The sequence below is a fragment of the Mobula birostris genome, chromosome 8, assembly GCF_030028105.1.
Source record: "Mobula birostris isolate sMobBir1 chromosome 8, sMobBir1.hap1, whole genome shotgun sequence".
Classification (NCBI taxonomy): Eukaryota; Metazoa; Chordata; class Chondrichthyes; order Myliobatiformes; family Myliobatidae; genus Mobula; species Mobula birostris.
The window spans coordinates 135,308,656-135,335,599 of record NC_092377.1 but is presented as its reverse complement, the minus strand read 5'-3'; the positions used below and the strand labels follow the sequence as shown (position 1 = coordinate 135,335,599).

At 47.3% G+C, this 26,944-nt stretch overlaps 1 protein-coding gene across 1 annotated transcript in view; it reads left to right on the top strand.

Moving 5' to 3' along the window:
* The window catches only part of LOC140201737 (actin filament-associated protein 1-like 2), a 157,282-nt gene that overhangs the window by 41,639 nt on the left and 88,699 nt on the right, over positions 1–26,944 (top strand). Inside the window, exons 2-4 of the mRNA XM_072266339.1 lie at positions 3,465–3,614; positions 8,245–8,328; positions 8,623–8,711. Of these exons, the coding sequence (XP_072122440.1) occupies positions 3,465–3,614; positions 8,245–8,328; positions 8,623–8,711 (323 nt within the window). The remainder of the gene's footprint in view (positions 1–3,464; positions 3,615–8,244; positions 8,329–8,622; positions 8,712–26,944) is intronic.

Genomic DNA, 26,944 nt, shown 5'->3' with positions numbered 1-26,944 from the left:
GTTCATCGTGGAAAAAGTGTAAAGTGATCCGTTTTGGAATGTTGAATTTTAAGGCAAAATATAGGGTTAATGGCAGGATTCTTAACGGTGTGGAGCAACAGAGGGATCTCAGGTTTCACATAGTTCCCTCAAAGTTGTAGTGCAGGTTGATAAAACTGTTAGGAAGCTGTATGGTATGTTGACCTTCCTTAGTCAGGGGCTTGAGTTCAGGAGCCGTGAGATAATGTTGTAGCTCGATGAAGCCCTGGTTAGACCACGCTTGGAGTATTATGTTCAGTTCTGGTCGCCTCGTTATAGAAAGGTTATGGAAGCTTGAGGGGAGATCTACCAGGACGCTGCATGGACTAGAGAGCGAGACTTCTGAAGATAGGTTGAGCTGGGGCTCTTCTCTTGGAGTGAAGGAAGATGAGATGTGACTTGATGGAGCTGTACAAGATGGCAAGAGGCACAGATCGAGTGGACAGGCCGAGACTTTTTCCCAGGACGGAAGTGGCTAATGTGAGGGGAGGTGTTTGGAGGAAAGTATAGGGGATGTCGGAGATAAGATTTTTACACTGAGAGTGGTGGGTGTGTGGAGCGGCCTGCCGGCAGAATTGGTAAAGGGAGACACATTAAGGGCATTCAAGGAACTCTCAGGCTAGAAAAACGTGGAGGGCTAAGTAGGAGGGAAGGGTTAGATTGACCTCAGAGTAGTTTAAAAGGGCAGCACAGCATCATGACCCGAGGGGTCTGTACTGTGCTGTTATGTTCTACGAAAATAGGGAGCGATGTCCCCAAACACAAGGAGATTCAGATCTGATCGATAGTAACAAGGAGCAGCTTTGTGACGGGCGCCGGGAGATAAAGTGTTTATAGACTGCTTCATTCAGCTCTGAACCAACCATTCACTCTCACAGCAAGTACAGCACATTCATTTTCACAGCGTAGCCACTTCTTCGGGCTGTGAATGAATGGGACAAGACCCTCACTGTGATGTGCCACAATCAGGGGATCTCACATGCCTCGTCAGAAGGACAGTGCTCTTGTGTGCGGGTCCACCTGCACATCGCTCCTATCCTGTGACTTATTTTCCTTGTTTGTCCCTTCCTCCTGATGTCTGCACCCCACCCCCTCCCGACCCTGAGCCAGGTCCCCCCCCCCACCCCCGAGCTGGGGAACTCTAGCAGTTCCACTCAGAATAATTTTGCACCATGACTCTTGCAAGAATAATTCTCTTCAACCGCCCCCTGCCTCACTGCTCCAGCGACCTGGGTTCGATCTCAACCTTGCCCGATGTCTACATGGAGTCTGCACATTTTCCTTGTGACTGCGTAAGCTCCTCGTCAATGTTCCCTCTAATCTGCAATGACCAGTGTGTGCAAACATCTTGCGCTGTGCAGTTTTTTGCCCAGTGACGACAACATGTGCGCTCTGAATTTTATACCTAGTGGTACTCATTGTAACAGCTCGCAAAACACTGCAAATAAGAACTTTGATCTCCTCTGGGTCTGATCATTTTCGCTCTCATTCATCTGCACTCTCACAAAACATACGTAGCAGGCCTGCAGCAAGTAATGAAGGATTTTCTCACCAGAGCTTTTGCACACCATCCATATGTGATTTGCTTGCTAAATGATGTTTTAAAAAGTCAAATTTCCAAATATCACTCCACTTCTTCCCACTTGCAAGTTCTCCAGCAACTTTTGCATCGTGACAATACACACAGGTAACACCAGTTTCTGTATTGTACAGAAATATTTCTCGTAGCTGCACGTTCCTGACCTCACGAGCTTTCGGTGTAGAGGTTTCTACTGTTTCATTAAGCCATTCTGCTTTAAGTGAACAAGCAGTTCTTTAGCACTTCACGCCCTTTGCTTCTTTGGAATTCGACATAGTGAATCAATAACTTCTTCAGTAAAAACAGTATAAATAAGTCAGTTTTAAAATCTGCAGATAAATATCGCAAACTCCACGTTGTCAACAGCATCCGCGTCAACAATCAGAAAAGGAGACGTGATTGTGTACGATCGTGAAATATACTTAACAGGCCAACGTGGTAGAGGGTGACAAGCTTCCGTGCGCAGTTTAAATTTCTTTGTGCGCTTGTAGCAAGAGATGTGTGCGTGCGCACACCTTAGGGGGAACATTGTTCCTCAGGTGCTTCCGATTCCACCCGCGTCCCGGATACGTGCGTATTGGTGAGTTAATTACCCGGATATGTAGGTGAGGGGATGGCTGGAGAGAGCTGATGAGTACAGGAAGGAGATGAGACTGATGTAAGATTGGTGTCATGGAGACTGCTGATCAGCACAGAGGCTGAACCAAGGGCCTGTTTCCATTCTCTATATTTTTAACTCCAGAATACCCCGAGCTGCTCAACAGGATGTGTCAAGGTGACACCTGAAAGGATTTTAGCATCTGTGACCAGCATGGTAAATCTGAGGCAGGAGAGAGGGGTGGGGAAGTTTAGCCAGACATCCCACCCTGCAAAAACTCATTTCAGGGAGGTAGCACCATCAAATTGCGGGAGACTCCCGGAACTTCCGGGAGAGGTGGGATGTCTGCAATAGAGTAGCTCCTTAGCAGCTAGCCAGCTAGTTTAAATAACGTTAGCTATGCTAATGAATGAATGACACCTGATAAACTCACTTCAGCATGTCTTTTACAGTCTTAACCCACCATGGGCAATAGAAAAGTCACTGTTGCAAACAGTGCAGCGAGCAACACTGTCATTATTTTGACCCCTATTAGGCAGGGGTACACTTTAGTGTAGTCTGGGGTGACGTACGTTTTATATTTTCTTTTTTTGGAACACTCTGCCATGGCGTGCTCTCTCTCTTGTGGTCGCTCTCGCGTTCTCTCTTGCTCTCTCTCTCTCTCTCTCTTGCTCTCTCTCTCACTCTCTCCCTCTCTCGCTCTGTCGCTCTCTCTCTCGCACGCTCTCTCGCTCTCTCTCATGCGCTCTCTCTTGCCCTCTCTCTCGCTCTCGTGCTCTCTCACTCGCTCTCAAAAAAATTGATTTCCGGGACATTGTATATAATTTGCGGGCATCAGGGAGCCACTATTAATATGGGGGAGACTCCCGGCACTTCCAGGAGAGGTGGGATGTCTGAGTTTAGCTGAGGCTTCTGAAACTCAGGAAGGCCCACCATCCTTGGCAGTCGGGGTTTGATGTATCGGAGAGGAAAGCAGAAGGTACCACTGATGGCTGAAAGGTAAGGCAAGTGGCAGAAATCCTCCCAAACACCGTTACGATGGAGATCAGGAAGTTGCTTCAGGGATCTGGTCCACAGGGCAATAAAGAATGAAAGGTTTGAGGAGGATTGTGCCCTGTTAGGGCCCCATTATGGTCTGCAATTGTACTTTGACTTCCTTGAATGGAATGAGTGTTTGAGGGTTGTACGCCCTTCCCGACAACAACTCCAGTAAAGCAGTAACTCTACCAAGTGATGAAGAGTTTGATCTCTCTCTCTCTCCTACCACAGATCTGGCCCGGCTTTTCTCAGAGCTGCATTCGTTCCTCAAAGTGCTGGAGACAGAAAGCCTGAGTTGTGTCGCGGAGTCGAAGAAGGAGTCTGTGGCTGAATTGCTTCAGGAACTGAACAGAAGTCCGTGCACAGAACACTCTGGCTCCAGTGAGTATTGTTCCTGGGTGACTGTATGGTCAGGGGTCTCCGGATCCTCACCCCTTTGTTTTCATCATTTTTCGGGGACCGTGGGTCTGAGTTGGCTTGTGGTTGGTTATGGGTGGGTCTCTGGTTTAGCATGTTAACGATCGAACAGTGGGACCCTGAAGGTGGCGTGCTCGCTGGGGAGCTGCAGTTACACAAAGAGACATTACAAATGAACCAGGAGCCCCCATATCTGCTTCCTCAGTGCCACCTGCTATCACCTTCAGTTGCCTCAGGATCCCCCCTGACTGGCAGAACAACACACATTTAAAGTATGTCCGGGCCCTTCTGTTTGTCCTGTCTGCTGCAGCCTTCAGCTGAGCTGTCACCTTAGCCCCATTCCCTTACTCCAATCCCAAATCCATTAATTCTCAAAATCACCTCTGTATGGGGGCCCCTCAGTAAACTGTTCGGGGTTGGTGATCCCAAGACCCGGGCCCTCTATGTGAGGCCATTTCTTCTCACCTCAATCCTGATTGGCTGACCTCTTACCTCCAAACTTTGACCCCAGCCAGTGGAAATGACAGTCTTATATATATATACTGCCAAACTCTTTAAGGATTTTTCAAAAACCTGGAAATTTAAAATAAAAGGAAAAAAATACTGCAAAGGTCAAGCAGTATCTGTGGAGAGAGGAAGATAATTAAAGTCTCAGGTCAAAAACTTGATCATCAGTCCTGAGGACTTTTGTAATTTAAACAGAATCATCCCTCATTCTCTGGATTGCGGGGTGTCTCAGCCTAGTTGGATTAATGTCCCGTCTTTGGCAAGCTCCCAATCCGAGGAATCGATCTGTATTGAGAGAATTGCGTGAGGGAGGCCTGACGGCATCGTGTTCTGGAAGCTGCCTGGCGGTAAACCAGTTGAGGCGGAATTCGTGAGCAGGGGAGATGGAGAGCCACAGGGAAAGGGGGGGGGGTGGAATGGGAATGAATGGGATTTCCTCATGCATCGATAGGCTGAATAATTTCTGGTATTGGGATAAGTAAGTTACCACACTCGGGGTGCAATGTCCCCAGGACCCTTCGCAATAATGGTAAAGGTTCTTTTGTCTTGTATGATAGTACTTTTGTTTTAGGCAATTATTCCATTTACCTTCTAACCACGGACGTTCAGTGGTTCATGTCTAGAACTCAGGTCTCTCCCAGCACTGGTGCACCCTTGGCATTGAAAAATATTCCGACTCTGTTTTTGACATTGAAGCGGACGGCCTGGCAGTTTTTCCCACGTTACTGCCCACCCTCCTGAAAGGGGCAGTACTTTCCTGAAAGGGAACGCCAATGTGCTGTGAAAAGCATTCTGTCCTGTCGCATCACAGCTTGGTATCACTGTTCTGCCCACGGTCACAAGAAACTGCAGAGCAGATCACAGCAACCAACTCTGCTTTCCCATTTCACTGCCTCAGTAAAGCCGCCAATGTAACCAAAGACCGCACCCACCCCAGACCCTCTGACTTCTCCCCTCCCCCGCTGGGCAGAAGACCACAAGTCTGAAAGCATCTATCACCAAGTTCAAGGACAATTTCTATAAAACTGCTACCAGACTCTTGAACGGATTTCTTGTACAATAAGAAGGACTCTTGACCTCACAATCTACCTCGTTATGATCTTCCATTTTAGCATTTTATCTGCACTGCACTTTTCTGGTAGCTTGTACACTTTATTCTGCATTGTTATTAAGGACATAGAACAGTACAGCACGGTCAACCCACAATTTTTTGCCAACCATTTAACCTACTCTAAGATCAATCTAACCCTTCTTTCCTACATAACCCTCCAATTTTCTATCATCCTTGTCTTATCTAACAGTTTCTTAATTGTCCCTAATATATCAGCCTCTACCACCACCCCATGACAGGGCATTCTGTGCATCACACTCTCAGTGTATTAAAAACTCACCTCTGACATCCTTCACCTCACCCACCCCCCCCCCCCATACTTCCCTCTAGTCATCTTAAAATTATACTACCTAGAATCATAGAGTTATTGAAAAGTACAGCTCAGAAACAGGCCCTTTGGCCCATCTAGTCTGTGCCGAACCATTAAAGTTGCCTACTCCCATTGACCTGCACCGGGATCATAATCCTCCATGTACCTATCTGAATTTCTCTTAACCATTGAAATCGAGCTTGCATGTACCACCTGTGCTGGCAGCTCATTCCACCCTCTCACAGCCCTCTGAGTGAAGAAGTTGCCCCTTGTCCTGGAAAAATGTCTCTGGCTATACAGTCGATCTATGCCTCTTAACATCTTGTACACCTCCATCAAGTTGCTCCTTATCTTCCACCACTCCGAAGAAAAAAGCTTCCGCTCACTCAACCTATCCTCATAGGGCACATTCTCTAATCCTCATAAATCTCCTCTGCACCCTCTCTAAAACTTCTACATCCTTTAATGAGGCGACCAAGATGGAACACACTACCCAAGGGTAGAAACTCGAAGGACAGATTCTATCCCGCTGTTCAGACTCTTGAGTAGAGCTCCTGTACAATAAGACAGATTCTTGACATTCGTATTGATATAGAACTGCAGTGTTACCTCGTGGCTCTTGAATTCAATCCCCCGACTAATGAAGGCCGACATACCATGCACCTTATAACCTATGTTCCCGCTAAGCTGTGCGCGTGTGTGCACGCACGCATGTTTTTCAACCAGCTCACAAAGGAAATTAATGTGCGCACAAAAGGTTAGTTACCTAAAATAATGTAGTAATTAATAATCATACTTATTGAAAATAATCTTTTAGCTAAATGTTTTTGTTAACTAGTTAGTCGGTTTTTCAAACACCACAATGCACGTCACTAATTTACGTCACCTCACCTTTCCTGTTCCGGTTTGTACAGCTGCATCACGGCGGCAGCCATCTTTGACGGACAGTGTTCATATCATAAAGTTTACAAAGATCTGTTTCAAATCCTGTAGATAGCACACTAAGTTTTTATCGAAAAAGATCAGTCAAATGACCCTGTGGCTAAATACTGTCGCAAGAAATTGATAAACATCACATACAAAGTAGCTTTACTGGTTTTAAGTGATGTCTTTGCTGAACTGGCTGCACTGTGCAACATTCTGCAAAAGAGTGGCCTGACACCGATTGATTCACTTCATTTTGCGCGAGGCAAAATTAACAAGATTAGAAAGCAGTATCTGGGAAACAATGTTTCATGGAGTGACAAAGTTAAAGATTTGCTAAGCCAACAACGTGAAGAAAACGTCACAGTAGATACAAGTTCACTGTTGACTTTTACAAATAGTCCTTGTGTTCGTTTAGAAGAAAGGTTTCCTGAAGATGAGGTACAAAAATGGTCAGCTTGCTCCCTGCAGTAACCTGGGGTGTATCCCGAGGACTTACCTATCTCAAGCAACACACACAAAATGCCGGAGGAACTCAGCAGATCAGGAGCATCCACAGAAACGGACCAAGGGTCTCGACTCAAAACGTCAACTGTTTGTTCCTTTCCGCAGATGCTGCCTGACCTACTGAGTTCCTCCAGCACTTTGTGCGTATTGCTTTAGAAAGCTTTGGGATTTTCCTTAATCCTACTTGCTAAGGCCTTCTCATGCCCTCTTCTGGCATGTGCTGTTGTTTTACTGTTTTCTGTCTCAGTGCACTGTGTAATGATTTGAGGTGTACGAACAGTGTTCAGGGCAAGCTTTTCATTCGACTAACAAACTGCACGTAATGAACTTGTTGATGTAGAAAGCTCTGGCTAAGAACCGGCTCTGACACACCCCCTTACACCCTCACAGACCGAAAATGTTCCTTTCTTCCCCACTCTGCTCTCTGTCCGCCACCAGTATGCAACTGTACTTGACTGAATTTGATTAATAACCTCTCATGTTGGCTTTCTAGAAGTCCAAATACACCACTTTAATTTATTGTGCTAGTACAGCCTTAAAAACTCTTAACGGAATTCTCAAACTTTTCTTCCGTAAACCGTTGTTGGTTGCCCAATCCCACTGCGGTTGGCTCAGCCTATGTTAGCGTTTCTCTGAGGGCAAATCCTCACACCAGCAGTCGACTGGACTGTGGTTCCCTGTAGCCTCGCTCCCTCCTGGTCTGGATGTGCTTCCCCCCCAATCTAGGGTCGGTGGAATTTTGGAAGTTGACAACAGTGCATCTGGCATCACCAGGGCCACCTCCTCCCACCATCACCAGACTGTGGCTCACAGGTCCTGTCAGGCCCTTCAAAAGTCCGGAGGAGCCCATCTGCATCACGTACAGCCACTAATTCCAAGCTTGTAGAACATAGAGCAGCACAGGTACAGGCCTTTTGGCCCACGTTGTGCTAACCATGACACCATGACACCATCTGCATGTAATCTGTATCCCTCCTGTCTAAATGCCTCTCAAACACCACCACTGTGTCTGTTTCCACCACCACCTCGGCAACTTTTTCCGGGCACCCACCACTCTCTGTGTCAAAAAAAAACTGCCCACTAAATGACCTTTGAACTTTCCCCCTCCCGCCTTAGAAGCATTGCCCACTGTGATACTTGGAAGGTGAAACTTTGAGGAGGAATTCGTTTACGAGTGCCCCTTATTAATGCTGCCCAACCGTGCTAATGGACTAACAAGACCTGTACCAATTCAGTTGCAGCTGAGGATGCCGACTACATGTTCATGAGCTGTGTCACACCGACAGAGAATCGCTGGGAAACACAGCTTCAGGAGAATGGTGAGTGATATTCCCATTCAGTATAGACCTCTTAATGATTGTTCGTTAAACCCACTGAGACACAGGGTTGGTCCCAAGAAAATGCGAGCAGTCCCCACCTCCCCTTGGCCCGTGGTGATGCATGTTAAGAACTTGTGTTTCAAAAGCAGGAAGCCTGCCCTGCTGTCAAGCAGGAATGAGTTACCTCTTCGCCCCCTTCCGATCTGTCCCCGCAACCCCCTCATTCACCCTTCTCCACGTTTGGTGGTGTTGGTTAGGTCCTCGATGGTCCTTAACAATCCTGTCGTCCCACAGCAAAGGTCCGGAACGTGTTGGAAATCATCGAGGATCTGGAAGACGTCCCGTCCAGCTACCTGGTGACGGATGAGTTTCAAATGAAAGTGGTAAGGTCAAAGTTCAGTTTGAGGTTCAATTGGAGGTTGGGCGCGAGGGCTGAGTCGCTGAATCCCATGCAAACGGGAGGTGGGCTGCGGGTGAGGGAGGGAAGGGAAGCAGAAAACGTACCACAAGGAGATTAGACGGGAGTCCATTTCCTTGGTGTGGGGGACGTCTGCCAAGAATGGCTGCAGGCTGGGAACTTCGAAGCGGGTTTCTTCGGCACTGATAGTGATGGTGTTTTACAAGTTGGCACTGATACCATCTTTACCTGGTGTTTCATGTGTTGGCAGTACTGTAGACAGGGGAGCTGCAAACCCCAGGGCCCAGTGACCAAACCTTCTCTGAACTCTTTGTATGACAGGGTATGCAGAGGTCTGGTAGGGTCACGCCGGCTCCTTACGCTTCCCGGCCTTTGCTTTGCCGCACAGGTCCTCTCTGTGAGGAGCCGTGGACGTGTACAGCAGCTAGGACTGGTCCTCTCCTTTTCCGTGGGCTGGATTAGGTACGAAGGAAGAACTAGCTTCTTCCAGCTGGCGGTTCTGGAGGGGGAAGTGACCCTGAATTCAACAGCGAGGGAAAATCAAAATCTGAGGACGCTGGAAACCCGACTATAAAGTTCGAGCAGCCTGGCCTGATGCCCTGGTGTACTCAGGTCAGAGGTGGGGGTGCCTGCTGATGATTACCAAGGGTGTCAGCACTTCTGAGGGGTACAGACGGGACGAAAACAAACAGGCTTTTCCCCCTCGGGTCGGGTGGGGCTAGAAGTCGAGGACGTAGCTTAAGGGTGAAAGAGGAAAGATTTAAGAGGACCCTGAAGGGGGACGTCTTCGTTCTGAGGGTGCTGAGAGTGTGGAATGAGCCGCAAAAGGAAGTAGTAGATGAAGGTACATGGATGGGAGGGATTTCCTCTGGATGTAGGTGGATGGGACCAGGCTGAGGGTGGCAGACACCAACAGAATCAACAAACTCATCCGTAAGGCCAGTGATGTTGTGGGGATGGAACTGGACTCTCTGACGGTGGTGTCTGAAAAGAGAATGCTGTCTAAGTTGCATGCCATCTTGGACAATGTCTCCCATCCACTACATAATGTACTGGGTGGGCACAGGAGTACATTCAGCCAGAGACTCATTCCACCGAGATGCAGCATAGAGCATCATAGGAAGTCATTCCTGCCTGTGGCCATCAAACTTTACAACTCCTCCCTTGGAGGGTCAGACACCCTGAGCCAATAGGCTGGTCCTGGACTTATTTCATAATTTACTGGCATAATTTACATATTACTATTTAACTATTTATTGTTTTATTACTATTTATTATTTATGGTGCAACTGTAATGAAAACCAATTTCCCCCGGGATCAATAAAGTATGACTATGACTATGACTAAAAGCAGGTCAGCATGGACTAGATGGGCCAAAGGGCCTGTTTCTATGTTGTAGTGTTTCAGTGACTCTATTACACAATGTTCAGCTCTTTAGCTTGTCACCAAGTGAAACAGCTCGTGACTAGACAGTCACAACACTGAAGGGCCAGGCGATGACCACCTCCAGCAAGAGACAAACTGAGCCCCTAACCTCACTAAACCCTTAACGTTCTGGACATCACCACCGGCCAAAAACCAAATGCAGCCGGTACGAAGCACAGGGAATCCTGAGATAAGGGACCCAACTCCTGATCCGCAGAGGCCTTTCTTCAGAGGGGTACTGCTGTCACCAAACTTGGTACCATCCAGAAGCTGCAGCTGACTCTCTGTAGCCCGGCCACTGTCCTCTCTGACTCCCAGGAGCTGGCATGGACTCGACGGGCCAGCCTATTCCCTTCTGTGTCATATAAGTGACAGCCAAAAGTAATGTGAAGGTTGTCTTCAGTATTACAGCTGGGGTGTTGCCTGCTGGCAGTGGCCATGGAACCAGGAAGCACCCTGGCTGGTAACTGAGGATCTGCGCCCCAGACCCAGCCAAGCTGGGTGCGTCCTCTTGCACGATGTCCATTCTCTGACTGGCCAGTTGATGGGAGGTGTCACCAACAGCACTGAGTCTTTGAACAATTTGGGACTGGCAGGATTTAATTTGCTCCTGACCTGCTGAAGGCGCGGTGCAGGGCTGAGCGAGAGAAACTATCTGACTGAGTTTGCAATCAAAAACCCACGCCGTTAGTCTCTGCAGACTGACTGTCTGGGTAGGACCTCATCTCCAGGTAGAACCTCGATCACAGAACGGTATGGCATGGGATCAGGCCCGTCAGCCAGAAATGTCTGTACTGACCACGGTACCAATTTAAACTAATTCCATCTGCCTGCGCATGGTCCATGTCCCTCCAGGCCCTGGAGGCACAGGAGAGTACAGATGCTGGAATCTAGAGCAACAAACCATCTCCTGGGCCAGTGGGTCAAGCAGGGGGTTTGCTAGCTGGGAAGGAACTGGACAAGGGGACACAGAGTTGAGTCAGGGTACGATACGAAAGTAGGTGAAATCAATGGGTCCACCTGTTTGTGGATCAAGGTAGGAGATAGAAATGAGTGTGTCGTTGGGGGTGCTGTCTCGTTGAGGCTGTGGAGGGGAGATCGCCTGGTGTTTGGAGATCTGTAACTGTGCTGGGGAGGGCAGCCTGCTCTTCACCAGCAGGGTCAGGGTTTGGGGATGGTAGGGGGAAGTGCTGAGAGCTGTTGCTTGCCCTCTACAAGGTACAGATCAGTCTGCTGGACTACAGAGGTAATCCTTGTCTGACAACCTGCCCTTTCAAAACTCATATTACATATGCTCTGTTTCTATTATATATATGTGTATGTAGATACAGATACAGATACTGTATAGGGTAGTGGGTAGTGGCTCCATATGTCGCTACTACAGGGCGTGATGACCCTGCCTTATACGAGTCCTGGGCTCAGCTGGCTCCGGCTGACAGTACCCGGTATGGGCCCCTATACAGGGTTAAGGATCCCACTGCCTTGTGGGTATCTTTGGGAGAAGAGAAGGCTAAGGAGTATCACGTCACCTCCTGGCAGCTCCTGCAGCCAAGCTGATGCCAAATGTACCACTTCGCATTCCTTTGGACCACATCCGCGAGGCCGAGAGGGGGATCTTGATGTCTGGGCAGCCCAGGATCTCCATATTCATCGCCCAGGTCTGTGCCCCGAGGGGCGCATCCATTGTCTACTTAGACAGACGGAGCCATTAAGATAGATCGATTGGAGAATTACGCTCTTTCATATATAAAGTCATCGAAAAGTACAGCACAAAAACAGGCCCTTCAGCCCATCTAGCCTATGTGGCACCATTTAAACTGCCTACTCCCATCGACCTGCACCGGGACCCACAGCCCTCCACACCCCTACTATCCATTACCTATCCAAACTCCCCTTACATGTTCAAATCGAGCTCACATGCACCACTTGTGCTGACAGCTCGTTCCACACTCTCATGACCATCTGAGTGAAGGCGTTTCCCCTCACGTTCCCCTTAAACTTTTAACCTTTCACCGTTAACCCAGGGCCTCTGCTTGTAGTCCCACCTGAACTCAGTGGAAAATGCCTGTTGCATTTATCCAATCTGTACCCCTCATAATTTTGTATACCTCTATCAAATCTCCTCTCAATCTTATACGTTCCAAGGAATAAAGTTCTAACCTTTTCAACCTTTCCTTATAACTCAGATCCTCCAGACCTGGCAACAGCCTTGTAAGTTTTCTCTGTACTCTTTCAACCTTATTTACATCTTTCCTGTAGGTGGGTGACCAAAACTGCACACAAGACTCCAAATTAGGCCTCACCAATGTCTTAGACGACCTCAATATAACATCCCATCTCCTGTACTCAGTACTTTGATTTATGAAGGACAATGTGTCAAAAACTTTCCTTACAGCCCTATCTACCTGTGACACCACCTTCAATGAATGACAGACCTGTATTCCCAGATCCCTTTGTTCTCCCACACTCCTCAGTGCCCAACCGTTCACTGTGTAAGACCCACCCTGGTGGTCCGACCCATGTGCAACTCCTCGCACTTGTCTGCATTAAGTTTCATCTGCCATTTTTCATCCCATTTCTCCAGCTGGTCCAGATCCCACTGCAAGTCCTGATACCCTCCTCGCTGCCCACTACTCTCCCAAGCTTGGTGTCACCTGCAAATTTGCTGATCCAGTTAGCCACATTGTCATCCAGATCATTGATACAGATGACAAACAACAACGGACCCAGCACCGATCCCTGTGGCAGTCCACTGGACACAGAGGCCTCCAGTCAGAGAGGCAGCCATCTATAACCATCTCTGTCTTATCCACAAAGCCAATGTCTAATCCATTTTCCCTGCCATTCCTTGAATGCCAAGCGACTGAATCATCTTGACCGAACTCCCAGGGCGACAACTTATCAAATGCTTTACTAAAGTCCACGTAGACAACATCCACGGCTTTGCTTTCATCCACTTTCTTGGCAACTTCCTTGCAAAGCTCTACAAGAATAGTTAGACATGACCCACCATGTACAAAGCCATGCTGACTATCCTTAATCAGTCCATATCTATCCCAACACCCATATATCTGGTCCCTTAGAGCACCTTCCAATAATTTTCCCACTGCTGATGTCAGGCTCACCGGTCTATAATTTCCTGGTTTATTTTTATTTATTTATTGGGATTAAATGCAGAGTAGGCCTTTCTAGCCCTTTGAGCCACGCCGCCCAGCAAACCCCCAATTCAATACTAGCCTAAACACTGGACAATTTTACGATTACCGATTGGCCTACCGGCCGATACATCTTTGGACTCTGGGAGGAAACTAGAGGACCCAGAGTAGACCCGCACTGTCGCAGGAAGAATGGGCAAACTCCTTACGGGCAGCGGTGGGAAATGAACCCAAGTCGTCTGTACTGTAGAGTGTTGTGCTAACCACTAGGCCACTGTGCCGCCCCACAGCACAACAACATCAGCTCTCCTCCAGTCCTCCGCTACCTCTCCTGTCACTAAGGATGATTTAAGTATCTCTGCCAGGGCCCCGGCAATTTCTGCACTTGCCTCCCACAGTGTCCAAAGGAACACTTCGTCAGGCCCTGGGGATTTATTCATCCTGGTTTGCTCACAACAGCAAACACATCCTCCTGTAATCTGTCTAGGATCCATGAAGTTGATGTTGCTTTTCTCCACTTCTATAGACACTGTGTCCATCTCTCGAGTAATACAGATGCAAAAAAATAAATATTTAAAATCTCCCCCATCTGCTTTAGTTCCACACATGAATTACCATTCTGATCTTTCAAAGGACCAATCTTGTCCCTTGCAATCCTTTTGCTCTTAACACATCTGTAGAATCCCTTAGGATTCTCCTTCACCAGGGCAACCTCATGCTTTCTTTTAGCCCTCCTGATTTCTTTCTTAAGTGTTCTCTTGTATTTCTTATACTGCACCAACACCTCATTTGTTCCTACCTGCCTATACCTGCAAAGCAATTTCTTTCTAATTTAATGAGTGCTCAATATCTCTTGAAAACCAAAATTCCCAAAACCTGTTATCTTTACCTTTTATTCTGACAGCCACATACAAGCTTGGTATTCTCAAAATTTTATTTTGAGTTATAGATATATCTAATGTATAACTATCTACCTATCTATATATGTATGAATATATATGAAATCCCAATGAGATTTTTATATATACTATACAGTACATGCTTGAACATTATATGTGAACATGCAAAGAATTGCAAAAAAAATCCATTAAAGGAAACTGTTGGCCAGGTGATGCATCAACGTTGGCTGCATTCTGGTTCAAGGAAAGAGTGCAGTCTTTGTATATTCACATATTGGCCCTTTCCCTTTCTCTTTTCCCCTTTCCCCCTTCCCCTCTCCCCCTCCTCTCTGCCCTCTCCTCTCTCCCCTTTTTCCCTCTTTCCTTTTCCCTACTTCCCATTTCCCTCTTCCCTTTCCCTCTTCCCACTTCCCCCATTCCCTTTCCCCTGTTCCCTATCCCACTCCCATTCTCCTTCCCCCGCGGGTGCAGCAGAAAGCCCCTGTCACTCTGGCCTAGACTGATGATAGGGAGCTGATGCAGAAAGTCAGCTTTCTCTCTGTATCCCACGGGGCCACTGCGTCCAACAACCAGCAAGTGGAGTAGGTCACAGCCTGTGCCGTCCTGTTCTAATCCACTCCACTCCACTCTGTGCCCTCTCCAATGAGGCTTTGGGAGGGTGTAAACATGTGTTTCTGTTATCAGCCTTTGTGTGTTGGAATTATGGCAGAGATGATGAAGTCAGTCTGCAGATCATTGAAACACAGAAACACAGCGCCCTTCTATCTTTCTGTGTCAATGAAGCCTTTCTGTCATTAAACACAGAGAAATCCTTTGTTTATCTGGGAGGATGAGGTCCCCATTCAGGAAGCATGAGGTCACTGCAACTCATTTCCCAGTCTCATTTGTTATACAGGGCAGATACTGGCCATTTGGCCCATCTCCTTCATGCCAACCGTCAGGTACCTACTGTACACAACTTCTTCACCGAACACTGGGTCTGAAGCTTTCTGTGCCTTGATGATTCCCAGTAGCCAGCCGGCTGCAGAGCCTTTGCCGAGGAATCAAAATGTTGTGCTGAAGCTGAGATGAACCTCTACAGCTGAAATCCCAACGAGATTTCAAGGCCTATGGGCATTCAAAAGTTATCCAAATTAGCACTGTTTTATATGATGCAAAAGTTTTTGTTTTGTGGCAGCAGTACAGCGCACAGACGTATAAATTACTGTCAATTACTGAGTAAATAAATAGTCTGATAACGAACGAGTAATGAGGTAGTGTTCGCGGATCTGATGGGTGGAGGGGAAGAAGCACACACTGCACATGTGTGTTCTCTCTCGCTCGCTCACTCACTCAAACACACACACAGAGTCACTGCGCAGACACAATAACCTCACGCCTGGTGCACACCCGCACGGCACACGCAGACACCGCATACGAACTGTAAAGGCACGTACACGTTGCCAGCCTGCACACCACAACCACGTACAGTATATACACACACACGCGCACGCGCGCACTGGGGTGGAGCTAAATGTTCAGAGGAGATGTGCGGGGCAAGTTTTTTATACAGAGAGTGGAGCGGACCTGGAATGTGCTGTCGGGGGGTTGGGGGTGGGTATTGGAGGCAAATGGGATAGGGATGCTGAAGAGTCTCTTAGCGAGGCACATGAATGTGCAGGGGACGGAGGGGATATGGATATTGTGTCAGCAGAAGGGATTCATTTACACAAAATAATCTGCAGATGCTGGGATCAAAGCAACACTCACAACACACTGGAGGAACTCAGCAGGTCGGGCAGCATCCGTGGAAAAGGTCGGTCGACGTTCCGGCCCGAAACGTCAACTGATCTTTTCCACGGATGCTGCCCGACTTGCTGAGTTCCTCCAGCGTGTTGTGAGGGATTCATTTAGTTGGGCATTTAATCGCTAGTTTAATTAGTTCGGCACAACAGCGTGGGTCAAAGGGCTGTTTCCTGTGCTGTTCTCCCCCGTGTTCTATGTTGAGAAGGCAATCTTTTCGTGAAAGGTTCCGTGATCCGTGCACTGAAGGGCCATTCTGGCTGCTGTTCAAAGGCACGGCTCAGAATGGGCCGAGGAGCCTCGGCTGATGACCTGTGTGGTCTCCTATCCAGAGTGCTGCATTTCCAGATAAAGTGTCTTCCAGCAGTCTTTGGGATGTCACCTTTCTGAATGCTGAGCTACATTGTGTATTGTGACCACAGGTGTACACAGATAGTCGGAAACCTCTCCCTAGAAAGAGGCTTCTAAAATTGGGAAGCGTGGGTTTTGGGGAAGGGGTGAGCGGGTTCGGAGGGGAACCAGAGAGGAATTCTTTCATCCAGAGAGTGGCTAGAAAATTGATCGCACTGCCTGGGGGGTGGTGACAGCACTTACTCTCATAACAGTCAGGATAAGCATTAGAATTGTGAGTGGAATTGGAGCTGGTTTACTACCATCACATGTACCGAGCTCGATACCGTGAATAGCTTGTCTTGCCGACTGTTCATACAGAGCAGATCATTAGGCAGTGAGGTGGAGCAAGGTGAAGCAGTAACAATGCAGATTAAAATGTAACAGCTACAGAGCAAGTGCAGTGCAGGTAAACAATAAGGTGCAAGATCATTATGAGGTCAGGAGACCACCTTAGGGATGGTTCAGTGGTCTTACAACAGCAGGGTTGAAGTTTTCCTTGAGCCTGGTGGGATGTGCTTTTTAGGCTTTTGTATCTTGGATCAAGGCATTGAAAACTACAAACCAACTGTTGGTACTGGGGTTAGCATTGAAGGCTATGATGGGCTGAGTTGCCTGTTTCTGTGCTAGGACACAAGGGTGAGTTATTGTTCTGGGTGTATGATCACACAGTACATCAAATCAGAAGTCTGTATGATCATACATCCAGAACAGTAACTCACCCTTGTGTCGGACTGTGGTCGGGCATGGCAGGGAGAGTTTTCTTCCTCCCCTCGTCTGCGTGAGATGTGGGACTTTCGAGAGACTTTGAACTTTTTTACTGTGCCATGGCCTGTTCTTCATCAAGTTACGGTATTGTTGCTCTGTTGTAACCATATGTTATAATTATGTGGTTTCTGTCAGTTTTTCAGTCTCGGTCTGTCCTGTGTTTCCGTGATATCACACCGGAGGAATATTGTATCATTTCTTAATGCATGCATTACTAAATGACAATAAAAGAGGACTGCATGTCTTCATAATCTAAAAAAAAATCTGTCCACTTGGACATAAACAGGAAGGCTGACCATTTGAGGTGTTTGTGTGTGATGTTGGGCCACACATCCAGACGGCACGCGCTCCCCTAAGGCTGTTGGGGTAGTGGAGGGGACCAGAGTTGGATCAGGCAGTGGGACGGAGGAGTGAAGTGACAGGATCTGGAACACAGGGCTGCTCTCGTGCGTGGAACGGAACGGTCCCTCGAAGATCCGCGGCTGAAAAGCGCAATGCTGAAGTTGCAGGGAACCTGAATTAAAAACGAAGCTGAAGAACAAGAGAGTGTGAGGGTGCCTCGGGGCCCCGTTTCTGCGTCCTGACTCCCATGATGCCTCTTGTCCAAGGATAACCACATCCTTGATACAGAAAAACCAATTCAGTTGGTATTATTTTCTGTCTCAGCCATGTACAGGAGTGCCTCGCTGCAGCGGGTAGTCTGCTTCCTGGCCGTAGGTGTTCAGACAAGTTCCCTTGTGTCTTGGACCTTTGTGTAAGCGAGCGCAGGTTTCCACAGATTAGAACAAAGAACAGTTTAACACAGGAACAGGCTCTTTGACTAACCATGTTGCACCAAACTAATTAAACTAGTAACTAAATGCCTAACTAAACTAATTCCTTCTGCCTGTACTATATCCAAATCTCTCCATTCTTTGCACATTCCAGATAGCTACGTGCCCCACATATCTCACTTGAACTTACCCCCACCTTCACCTTAATTGCATTCCCTCTAGTATAAGACATTTCGACCCTGGTACAAAGATACTGACAGTCTATTCAGTGTCTATAAACTGTCATCAGAACCCCTTCAGCCTCTGTCGCTCAAGAGACAACTACTCAAGCTCGTTCAACCTGCCCTTAATCCAGGCAGCATCCTGGTAAACTTCTCTGTACCCTCTCCAAAGCCTCCGATGATGGGGCAACCATAATTCAATGCTGCACTTCAGATGTAACTTACAAGAGCAAACTCTTGGACGAAATGCCTCAACTAACAAAGGGAAGCATGCGAAGCACATCATTTTTACCGTGTCAGGCTGCGTAGCGGTTCCCTGCCCTCCCCATTCAGGCCAGGAGAGTTACGTTGACAGCGAAGCAGCCTGCTGCCTGAGCAGGGACCAGTAACCCTGAGGACCTGTTGCTGGAAACCCTGTTGTCTCTAACCAGTTGTCAACCACAGTATTTGCTTTTCCAGATGAAAGCAAGTTTAATCTTCAAAAGGGGCTGGGAAACTCTCAAGAGGAGGCAAACGCCCTGTTTATAAACACTGCCTGCTTCCTCAGCACTGGTTCTGATGCTGCTCTGATGCTATCAGACGCAGGAAATCAATAATACTTAATGTCTGGACAACTTGCAGCCAAACAAGGAACACCCACATAAACAGAGAACATATCAAAGGCCATTAGAGCCACCAAACACTAATCACTCTGACCCGATAATGACTGAAAGCTTCGCATTCCACATCCCGACTGCTCTGTGATAGGGGGCAGATTGTGGCGATAAAGGTACAAAAGGCTCTCCGGATGAGGGAACGTCCAGGCAACTGGCTGGTCCGCTGGAGGTCTACCGCACTGTCCCTGGCATTGCACTGGGTGACCCTGCACTGTCCCGGAGATCGCACTGGAAGATTCTGCACTGTCCCGTGGATTACGCTGGGGGGCTCTACCCCGTACCAGCATTTGCACTGGCGGCCCGACATACCGGAGGGAGGCAGTGAGAGGGGGTTGTAGTACTGAGTTCGGGCCACAACGTCGGTGGTGCAGTGCTGAGGGAGGGGTGGCACAGTTGTTGAGGGGGGTGGGGGGAGGTACTGAATGAGGAGGAAAGCCAGGGCTGCGTGGCTGAGCTGTACCTTCGCCCGTCCTCAGTGTTAAATGTAAAGAATTGTATTGTACCGTCTGCGCAAGTTTATGAGTACTCTTACCAGCCACCTCTCCAGGACTTCTTCATGGCCCAACGTCACTATCTGAATTTGCTGCTGCTATGTTTCCCAGTAGCTTACACACACAGCCCTCCTGTCTTGTTTTCTGTGTCTCCATTTAAGATGCTTAGGAATAAACAAACCCCTACTTCATTTAGTTCCAGGGCAACATTAGTCAGCTTCTTCCCCCAATAATTCTCCCACCCGAGCACACTATTACTGTATTACTTCAGCTGTGACATATGATCTTCCCACAAGTTCTTTATCTGAGGAATGCTGCAAACTAAAGGAATGGGAATTGAATTGAATTGAATTGACTTTATTATTTACATCCTTCATATACATGAGGAGTAAAACTCTTTATGTCTCCGTCTAAGTGTGCAATGTGCAATTTATAGTCATTTATAATAAGTAGTATGCACAACAGGACTGTCAATATAACACAGAAATATCAGCGTGAGTTCATCAGTCTGATGGCCTGGTGGAAGAAGCTGTCCCGGAGCCTGTTGGCCCTGGCTTTTATGCTGCGGTACCGTTTCCCGGGTGGTAGCAACTGGAACCTCCGGTAACACTCACAATACGCTGGAGGAACTCAGCAGGTCGGGCAGCATCCGTGGAAACGATCCGTCAACGTTTCGGGCCGGAACCCTTCGTTTCCGGTTGCCTGAGCCAGACCACGTTATTTCCTGAGCAATACTGGAGAGACTCAGCAAGTCAGACCGCGGCCGTAGAGGGGCATAAACAGGCACAGAGCCGTGCAAGGCTTCCCGTCCCCCACTCTAACAACTTTCTACAGGAGCACCGAGACTATATCTGACTCCATCATTGTGTGTGCAGAAGCTGCAAGGTGTCAGGCCGCAAGACCCCACAGAGGGCGTGGAAACCGCCCAGGGGATCACTGGAGTCTCCCTCCCCCACCGCTATTGGTGATATTTAGAGCAGGAAGGTAGGCAGGTGGAGGAATGAAACATCTCGGCCTGAAAAATTGACTGTTCATTCCACTCCATGGATGCCGCCTGACTGGCTGACTTCCTTCAGCGTGTTACGTGTGTTGCTCAAGATTTCTTGCATCTGCAGAATCTGCTTTGTTTATAATTTCCACTTTTTATTTTACTAAACTGTATTTTAGAGACACAGCACAGTAACAGGCCCTTGTGACCCAACAAGCCCGTGCCGTCCAGTTGTAGCCGGATAACTAGTTAACCTGCTAACCGTACATCTTTAGAAACTGGAGCACCCAGAGGAAACCCAGGCAGGCACAGGGAGAATCCTTACAGACAACAGTGGCATTGATCCCAAGTCACTGGCGCTGTAATCGCGACACGCTACCAGTGCCGCCATTATTTCCTTTAGTTTGCTCATTTCTGAGGGACTGGCCCCACTGGGTGCTGAGTTCATCTGGTGACCTTGGAGCTGAGCTGGAGGGAGCCACGTGCACCCATCTCTGGCCTTATCGCAATTCGGCTCCAGTTGGAGCAGTCTGCAGTTTGCTGGTCACTGATGCTGCTGGGCTGGCCACAGGAAAGACGAAGTCTGTAGAGTTATACAGCGGGAAATCAGGCCCTTCGGCTCATTGACTCTGTGCTGGCCATCACCCACCCCATTGGCACTCATCCAACATTAATCCCATTTCACTCCCCACAGATTCCAACCCTTACCCACACACCAGTGACGAGGCCAGTTAATTAACCCACTAACACTCACTTCGTTTGGGATGTGGGAGGAAATCGGAGCACACAGGGGAACCCACACAGTCACAGGGAGAACGTGCAAATTCCACGGAAACAGCACCGGAGGTCAGGATTGAACCTGAGTCACTGGGCCCGTGAGGCAGCTGCTGTGCTGGTTCACTGAGAATAAAGGAGTTGACCTCACAGGAGGGTTTTGAGACGAGTCCCACAGACCACGCTTAACGCTGATTTATACTTGTGCATACCAGCTTACGCTGTAGCCTACACAAGTGGCCTACGCCGTTGTGAGCATTTATCCTTGTGCGTTGGTATGTCTGCGTTGCTCTGCAATTCACCGCCAAAACGCTAGCTGGCGGGTGGGGTTTCTGTGCCACTGTGTTGAGTTTCTTCGTGTTGAAACTCAACACGAAGAAACTCAAACTTCAAACAATGGCGACTGAAACTGAAGGAGGGTGAATTTTCTGTGTGTACAGTGTAGTGTCACTTAACAGAATCGGGAATTTTGAGCCAAAATCGATTTGTCAAAAAAATCAGCACGTACACGCATATGCACACACCTGTCCGTGCAAGGTTTCGTGGTCATGGTAGTCTTCCTCGGGGTAAACAAGTTTAAAGGGAGCGTCTTTTTCCGTAAAAGCGAAAATCCTCTTTCGGTTAATGAAAACAGGTACTAATGTAGGTCTTTCGTAAAAGCGAAATGTGTCCTCCATAATTTTGGAGGTCTGTAAAGCTTTATGGAAAGCATTGCAGCCAGAGTTGCTACCAAGCGGACCGATCACAGTTGTTTTGGTCTGCGTTGCCGCGACATGTAGTTACATTTTGGGAGAGGTGCGCGTTAGGCTACGGCGCAGGGTTTGCGTAGAGTACTGCGTAGGGTTCGCAGCTGCGCCGTACCTACGGCGTCCATTTGACGCACAAGTATAAATCAGCCTTTAGTGTTGCTCCATCTATAATCCTTTCTGCTGCTTTCAGTGGCTCCCAAACACTGGCTTTGGTGTAACTCTTGTCTTCGAATTTACCAACCAAATATTGATAGAGTGGAAGTGGAGAAAATGTTTGCAACAGCGGAAGAGTCTAGACCAGAGGGCACAGCCTCAGAAAAGAAGGACATCCCTTTATAACAGAGATGAGGGAGAATTTCTTTATCCAAAGGGTATATTTAAACCAGAGCTATACAGTAGATTCTGATTAATTCGGACACATCGGGACCAGAACATTTGGACCAATTAAGCGGCTGCCCCAATTGGCTGAAGTTTCATGGAACAATTAAAAAGTTATAATACAGACTAACTACCGTTTAACTGAGTAACAAATTATGTACAGTGGATTCTGGTTAATTGGGCCATCGGTTAATCGTGACAGCCACTTATTTGGGACAAGTCTTAAAGAACAAAAACAAATTGTGAAAGTTGTTGGGATTCTCCTTGTTTACTCGGGACACTATACTGCTTAATTGGGGCAGGAGACTTGCCAAACAGGTTCTATCTAGCATCAGTCGTGTGCACCATGCTTAGAGCAAGCAGTTTTTAAGTAGTTGCACATGTTTGTATTCAAAAAGCAGTGATTTCTGCCACTGATGGTTAGTGAGAAAGAGGCAGTAAGACAATTCAAAACCTTTTTGCTCACTGCAGTTCTAAGCATTCAGGCTTGGAGATGCCAGAAACGGTTTCATTACTTCAACAGGTTAGGAACTATGAAGAATTTGAAGGGATCGACAATCGTCTTGAATGTTACCTTTGTTCCTCACCAGACACTCAGCTCTCACCTGTGGCTTCAGTTTCAATGGGTACATTTAATATCAGAGAAATGTATACAAAGGAGGGGGGAGAAGATGGCGACGCGACGCAATGTGCGCAGCTCTCTGGTGAAATGATATCGTATTTGTAAGTAGGATGCCATGTACAGTTCTGATGTGATGGAGACAGACGTGAGAAGCACAGAGGAACATCTGGAGAAACTTCTGAAATACCCAGTTTGCTGCCACTGCTACTGTGTGATCGAGAATCTTCAGAGGGAAGGCCCCACAATCCCCGGCTTTGCCTGCTGCTGGCGACCGGGACTGGAGTTGAAGTGTTCGGCAGAGATGGTGCTCGGTGCTTGGTGTCGGAGGGCTGGTCGGAGGCTCGAAGTTTTTGGACGACTCAGAGTCGGACTGTGGTCGGGCATGGCAGGGAGAGTTTTCTTCCTTCTCCTGTCTGCGTGAGATGTGGGACATTTGAGAGACTTTGAACTGTTTTTACTGCGCCCATGGCCCGTTCTTCATCAAGTTATGGTATTGTTTGCACTGTTGTAACTATATGTTAAAATTATGTGGTTTTTGTTAGTTTTTCAGCCTTGGTCTGTCCTGTGTTTCTGTGATATCACACCGGAGGAATATTGTATCATTTCTTAATGCATGCATTACTAAATGACAATAAAAGAGGACTAAGTGTCCTCATAATCTAATCTAATATACACCCTGAAATTCTTTTTCTTCAGTAACTCTTTGCATGTGACACCAATTAACTGGAATCCGCTCACTGGCGGCACCAGAGATGTTTTCTTGCTGGTGCTACAGTGGGGCTGAGTTATTCAGTGATGGTGCTGAGGGATGTGTTGTATTCGCAAGTCCAGATGGGTGACGTTAAAAAGCCAGTTTCAAGCATTAAGTGCCTACTATAAATGCCTCTGTTGATTCACAAGCAACAGCAATTTATAGATCTAATATAGAAGTGAACTGTTACAGTGTCAATGGCATCGGAGACAACCCAGGCTACACAGAGCATAAACAAACAAACCAACAGAGCATCCAACCCACAGCGCACAACGTGAATCACGCACCAATCCCGCAATCAACGTCAAATACGTGCTTTTCAACTGAAAAACACAGCACTAACCCACAATGTCCACTGCTATTCGCATTATATAGACAGACAATGCCAAAATATACACTGTTATTAAAGTCAAATAAGGCAAACAACAGCTGCAAGGCTTTACCAGGAGTTGGACAAATCATACTCTGACCATGCAATACCTCAATTAATTCGGCTATTGAATTTAAAACAAAAATCAACAGAACCACGGCTTGGAAGTCTAAGCAAAACCAATAACAGTAAATGTAATATTTTAGGATTTGCAGGAAGCATAAGGACTATGGGGTATCCACCACAAAATAATAATAATAATAATAATAATAATCGGCATTAGTCCTGGCCAAAATTTTTTTAAAAAACAACTGCACTCACCATTGATGTTTTCAGAGAAGCACAATCCGTCTGTTGTTGTGATTGGTGGCGAAAGCACCACTGATTTTCTGGATGTCAAGTGCTTTGGTCCTCCGGCTGTTTATGGCCAACAGGGCCAAGTTGCTGTTCCGAGCATCGCCGCTGCTATTCCTTCGGTAGTTTTTGACGCGTCTGAGGCAAGAGGAACTCCGTTGGCATGAGGCAGATGTCACAGGTAGAGTCAGTGATATGCAGATCAGTTTGTATAAATCTATAAATACATCGCAGTAGGGTCTCATTAGAGCTGGAAATTCCACTGCGTCATTCATTGTCTGTCCTTGCTTTTGTTTTGTTTCCAGCAGACGCTGAACCTGATGTAGCTCTGCAGTCAGGTTCACTTCAGTCACTCCATAGTATTGGGCATTGGCCAAAGACAGTTCTTGTCTAGGAAGAACTTGTGTTTGGGACTCAATGCTGAGACTCCAGTCAGAACACCCCCAGTCTCAATTGAGATCCGTCTTTTCATTTCAGTCAGAAGTCTGTCTATAACTGGATAGAAACAGTGCTTGCGAAGGTCATCAGAGGATGTGACCGGTGTGTGTTCAGTTTGGCCTCAAGAACAAAATCATGTAGGCGGCGGGGTGGCTGGGCCTGTCTCCTTTCATGTGGACTGCTCTGTATACCGGCCTTGATGCACAGGTCCCCAGCTCTTGTCTGAATTTTTCTCCATGATTCCTCTCCCCGTTTTGCTGAGAGTGCATGGATAACAGACTGAGCCAAGTCCACAGCAGATGAAAGCCCCAAACTGGGAGATTGTAGCTGGTCTGACATGAACTTGGTGACTCGGAATAAATCCTCAAACAGAGTGAGAAGTAAAGCAAACTGCTCGTCAATCAGTCCATTTACAGCTCTGGCCTCCGTTTTCCTCCGTGCATTTGGTTGACCCATAATATCCTGTAGTGTAGCTAGAATGGCAGGGAGTGATTTCCTTATAGCCCACAAAGCTGTATACTGCCATGCCCAGCGTGTATCTGACAATTTCTTCAACTCCACGGGCTGTGCAGTTGATTCCAGTTCTCTCTGTTTCTTCATGAAAAGATCGTGGGCAACAGAGTTTGAAAAAAAGTTGTGAAACAGCTGCACAGTTTCAAAAAACTCACCCGCTTGTGGTACTTGCTCACAACATCCACTAAGACAAGGTTAAGTCTGTGAGCGTGGCAGTGTATATATAATACCTGCAGGACCTCTTTCCTGAACCTCTCTTGTACCCCGTTATTGCACCTGGACATCACTGCCGCCCCGTCATAACACTGACCTATACACGCATTCTTATCAGTAACACACTGAGTGAGTGTCTGTTCAGTGCTTTTAAGAAGCGACTCTGCGTCCAACCCTTCTGCTGGAGTGAAGTGCAAGAACTCTTCAAGCACTGTTTCGTTATTCAAATACCGCACCACCACTGATATTTGTTCCTTTTTACTCATCTTTACTTTCATCCACATGATGGCAAAACATCCAGCCTCCTTGATCTCTGCACTTATTTGACGTCTGACCATATCTGCCATAATACCCATAATTTCATTTTGGATATCGTGATGGGTGATTTTTTGCATTTCCAGGATTGTCCTCTATTTTTTTAGCTACAGTCTTATCAAATTTCCCAATTACACTGAGCAACTCAACAAAGTTTCCCCCATTGCCAGATCCATCATTCTCCCGGTGTCCTCGCTGGGCAATGCCTTGGCACACAGTATAGTGTAGAGACTCAGCCACTACTCTCATATATTCATGATTGTCTTGGACAATCTTTGCATGTCCTTTATCAAGCATATTTCCCAATCTTGAACCATCTTGTTTTCTCAATCTGAATTTGGCCCATGTCTCCATAGCAAACTTAGGAGCTGCACTTACATGGTGGGTTTTGAAAGCTGTTGTAGCTTTCCGCCAGTTGCGGTAACCGGTGACAGTGAAGGTAGACTCAGAATGGAACCCATGTCCTCCACGCAGGAAACGCCTGCATGCGAAGCAAAATGCAGCATCTTTTGTGATTGAATATTCCAGCCAGGAGTACAGGTTAAACCAGCCATGAATAAAACTCCTTTGCTGATTGCCAAACTGTTGCGAAGGGTACTTTTTCAATGCTGGCCGAAGGGGACCTTCTTCAGGCTGCTGGGTAACATCGCTAACAGTATTCCCACTAGCACTAAGAGAAGCTTCATCCATGTTCTCTTCCGAATCCCGCTCCATTTCTTGTTTCTCTACTTCACCCTCACACTCCTTCAATGAACTAATGTTGTCCTCGTCCCCACTTCTTTCTGCATGTCACTTTCAATTAAGACAGGCTCAGGTTGAGACACCAGTGATTCCTCTGGATGAGGTCGTTTTCTCACTAAAAACCGATCCATTTTTCACGCCGGCCAAAATAATGCACGTGCTAGGCCCACGCTAGCTTGTAAAAGCACAGTGTGTTTGTGTGGCATCCGTTAGTCTCGCGAAACCATGGATCTGCGTCTGGATGTACACTATCAATCTCTTGTGTGAGTGAGAGTGAGTGACATCACCACCTTAAGTGATCTTAGATCAGCTTAACTGATCTGAGGACAGCAACGGCAAGACATTGACAACAAATGAATAAGTAGAAGTGTAGAGTGGACCTGACAGAGTTTATAACTTTATTGCTGCGTGGGTGCTATGGTAATTGGGGGC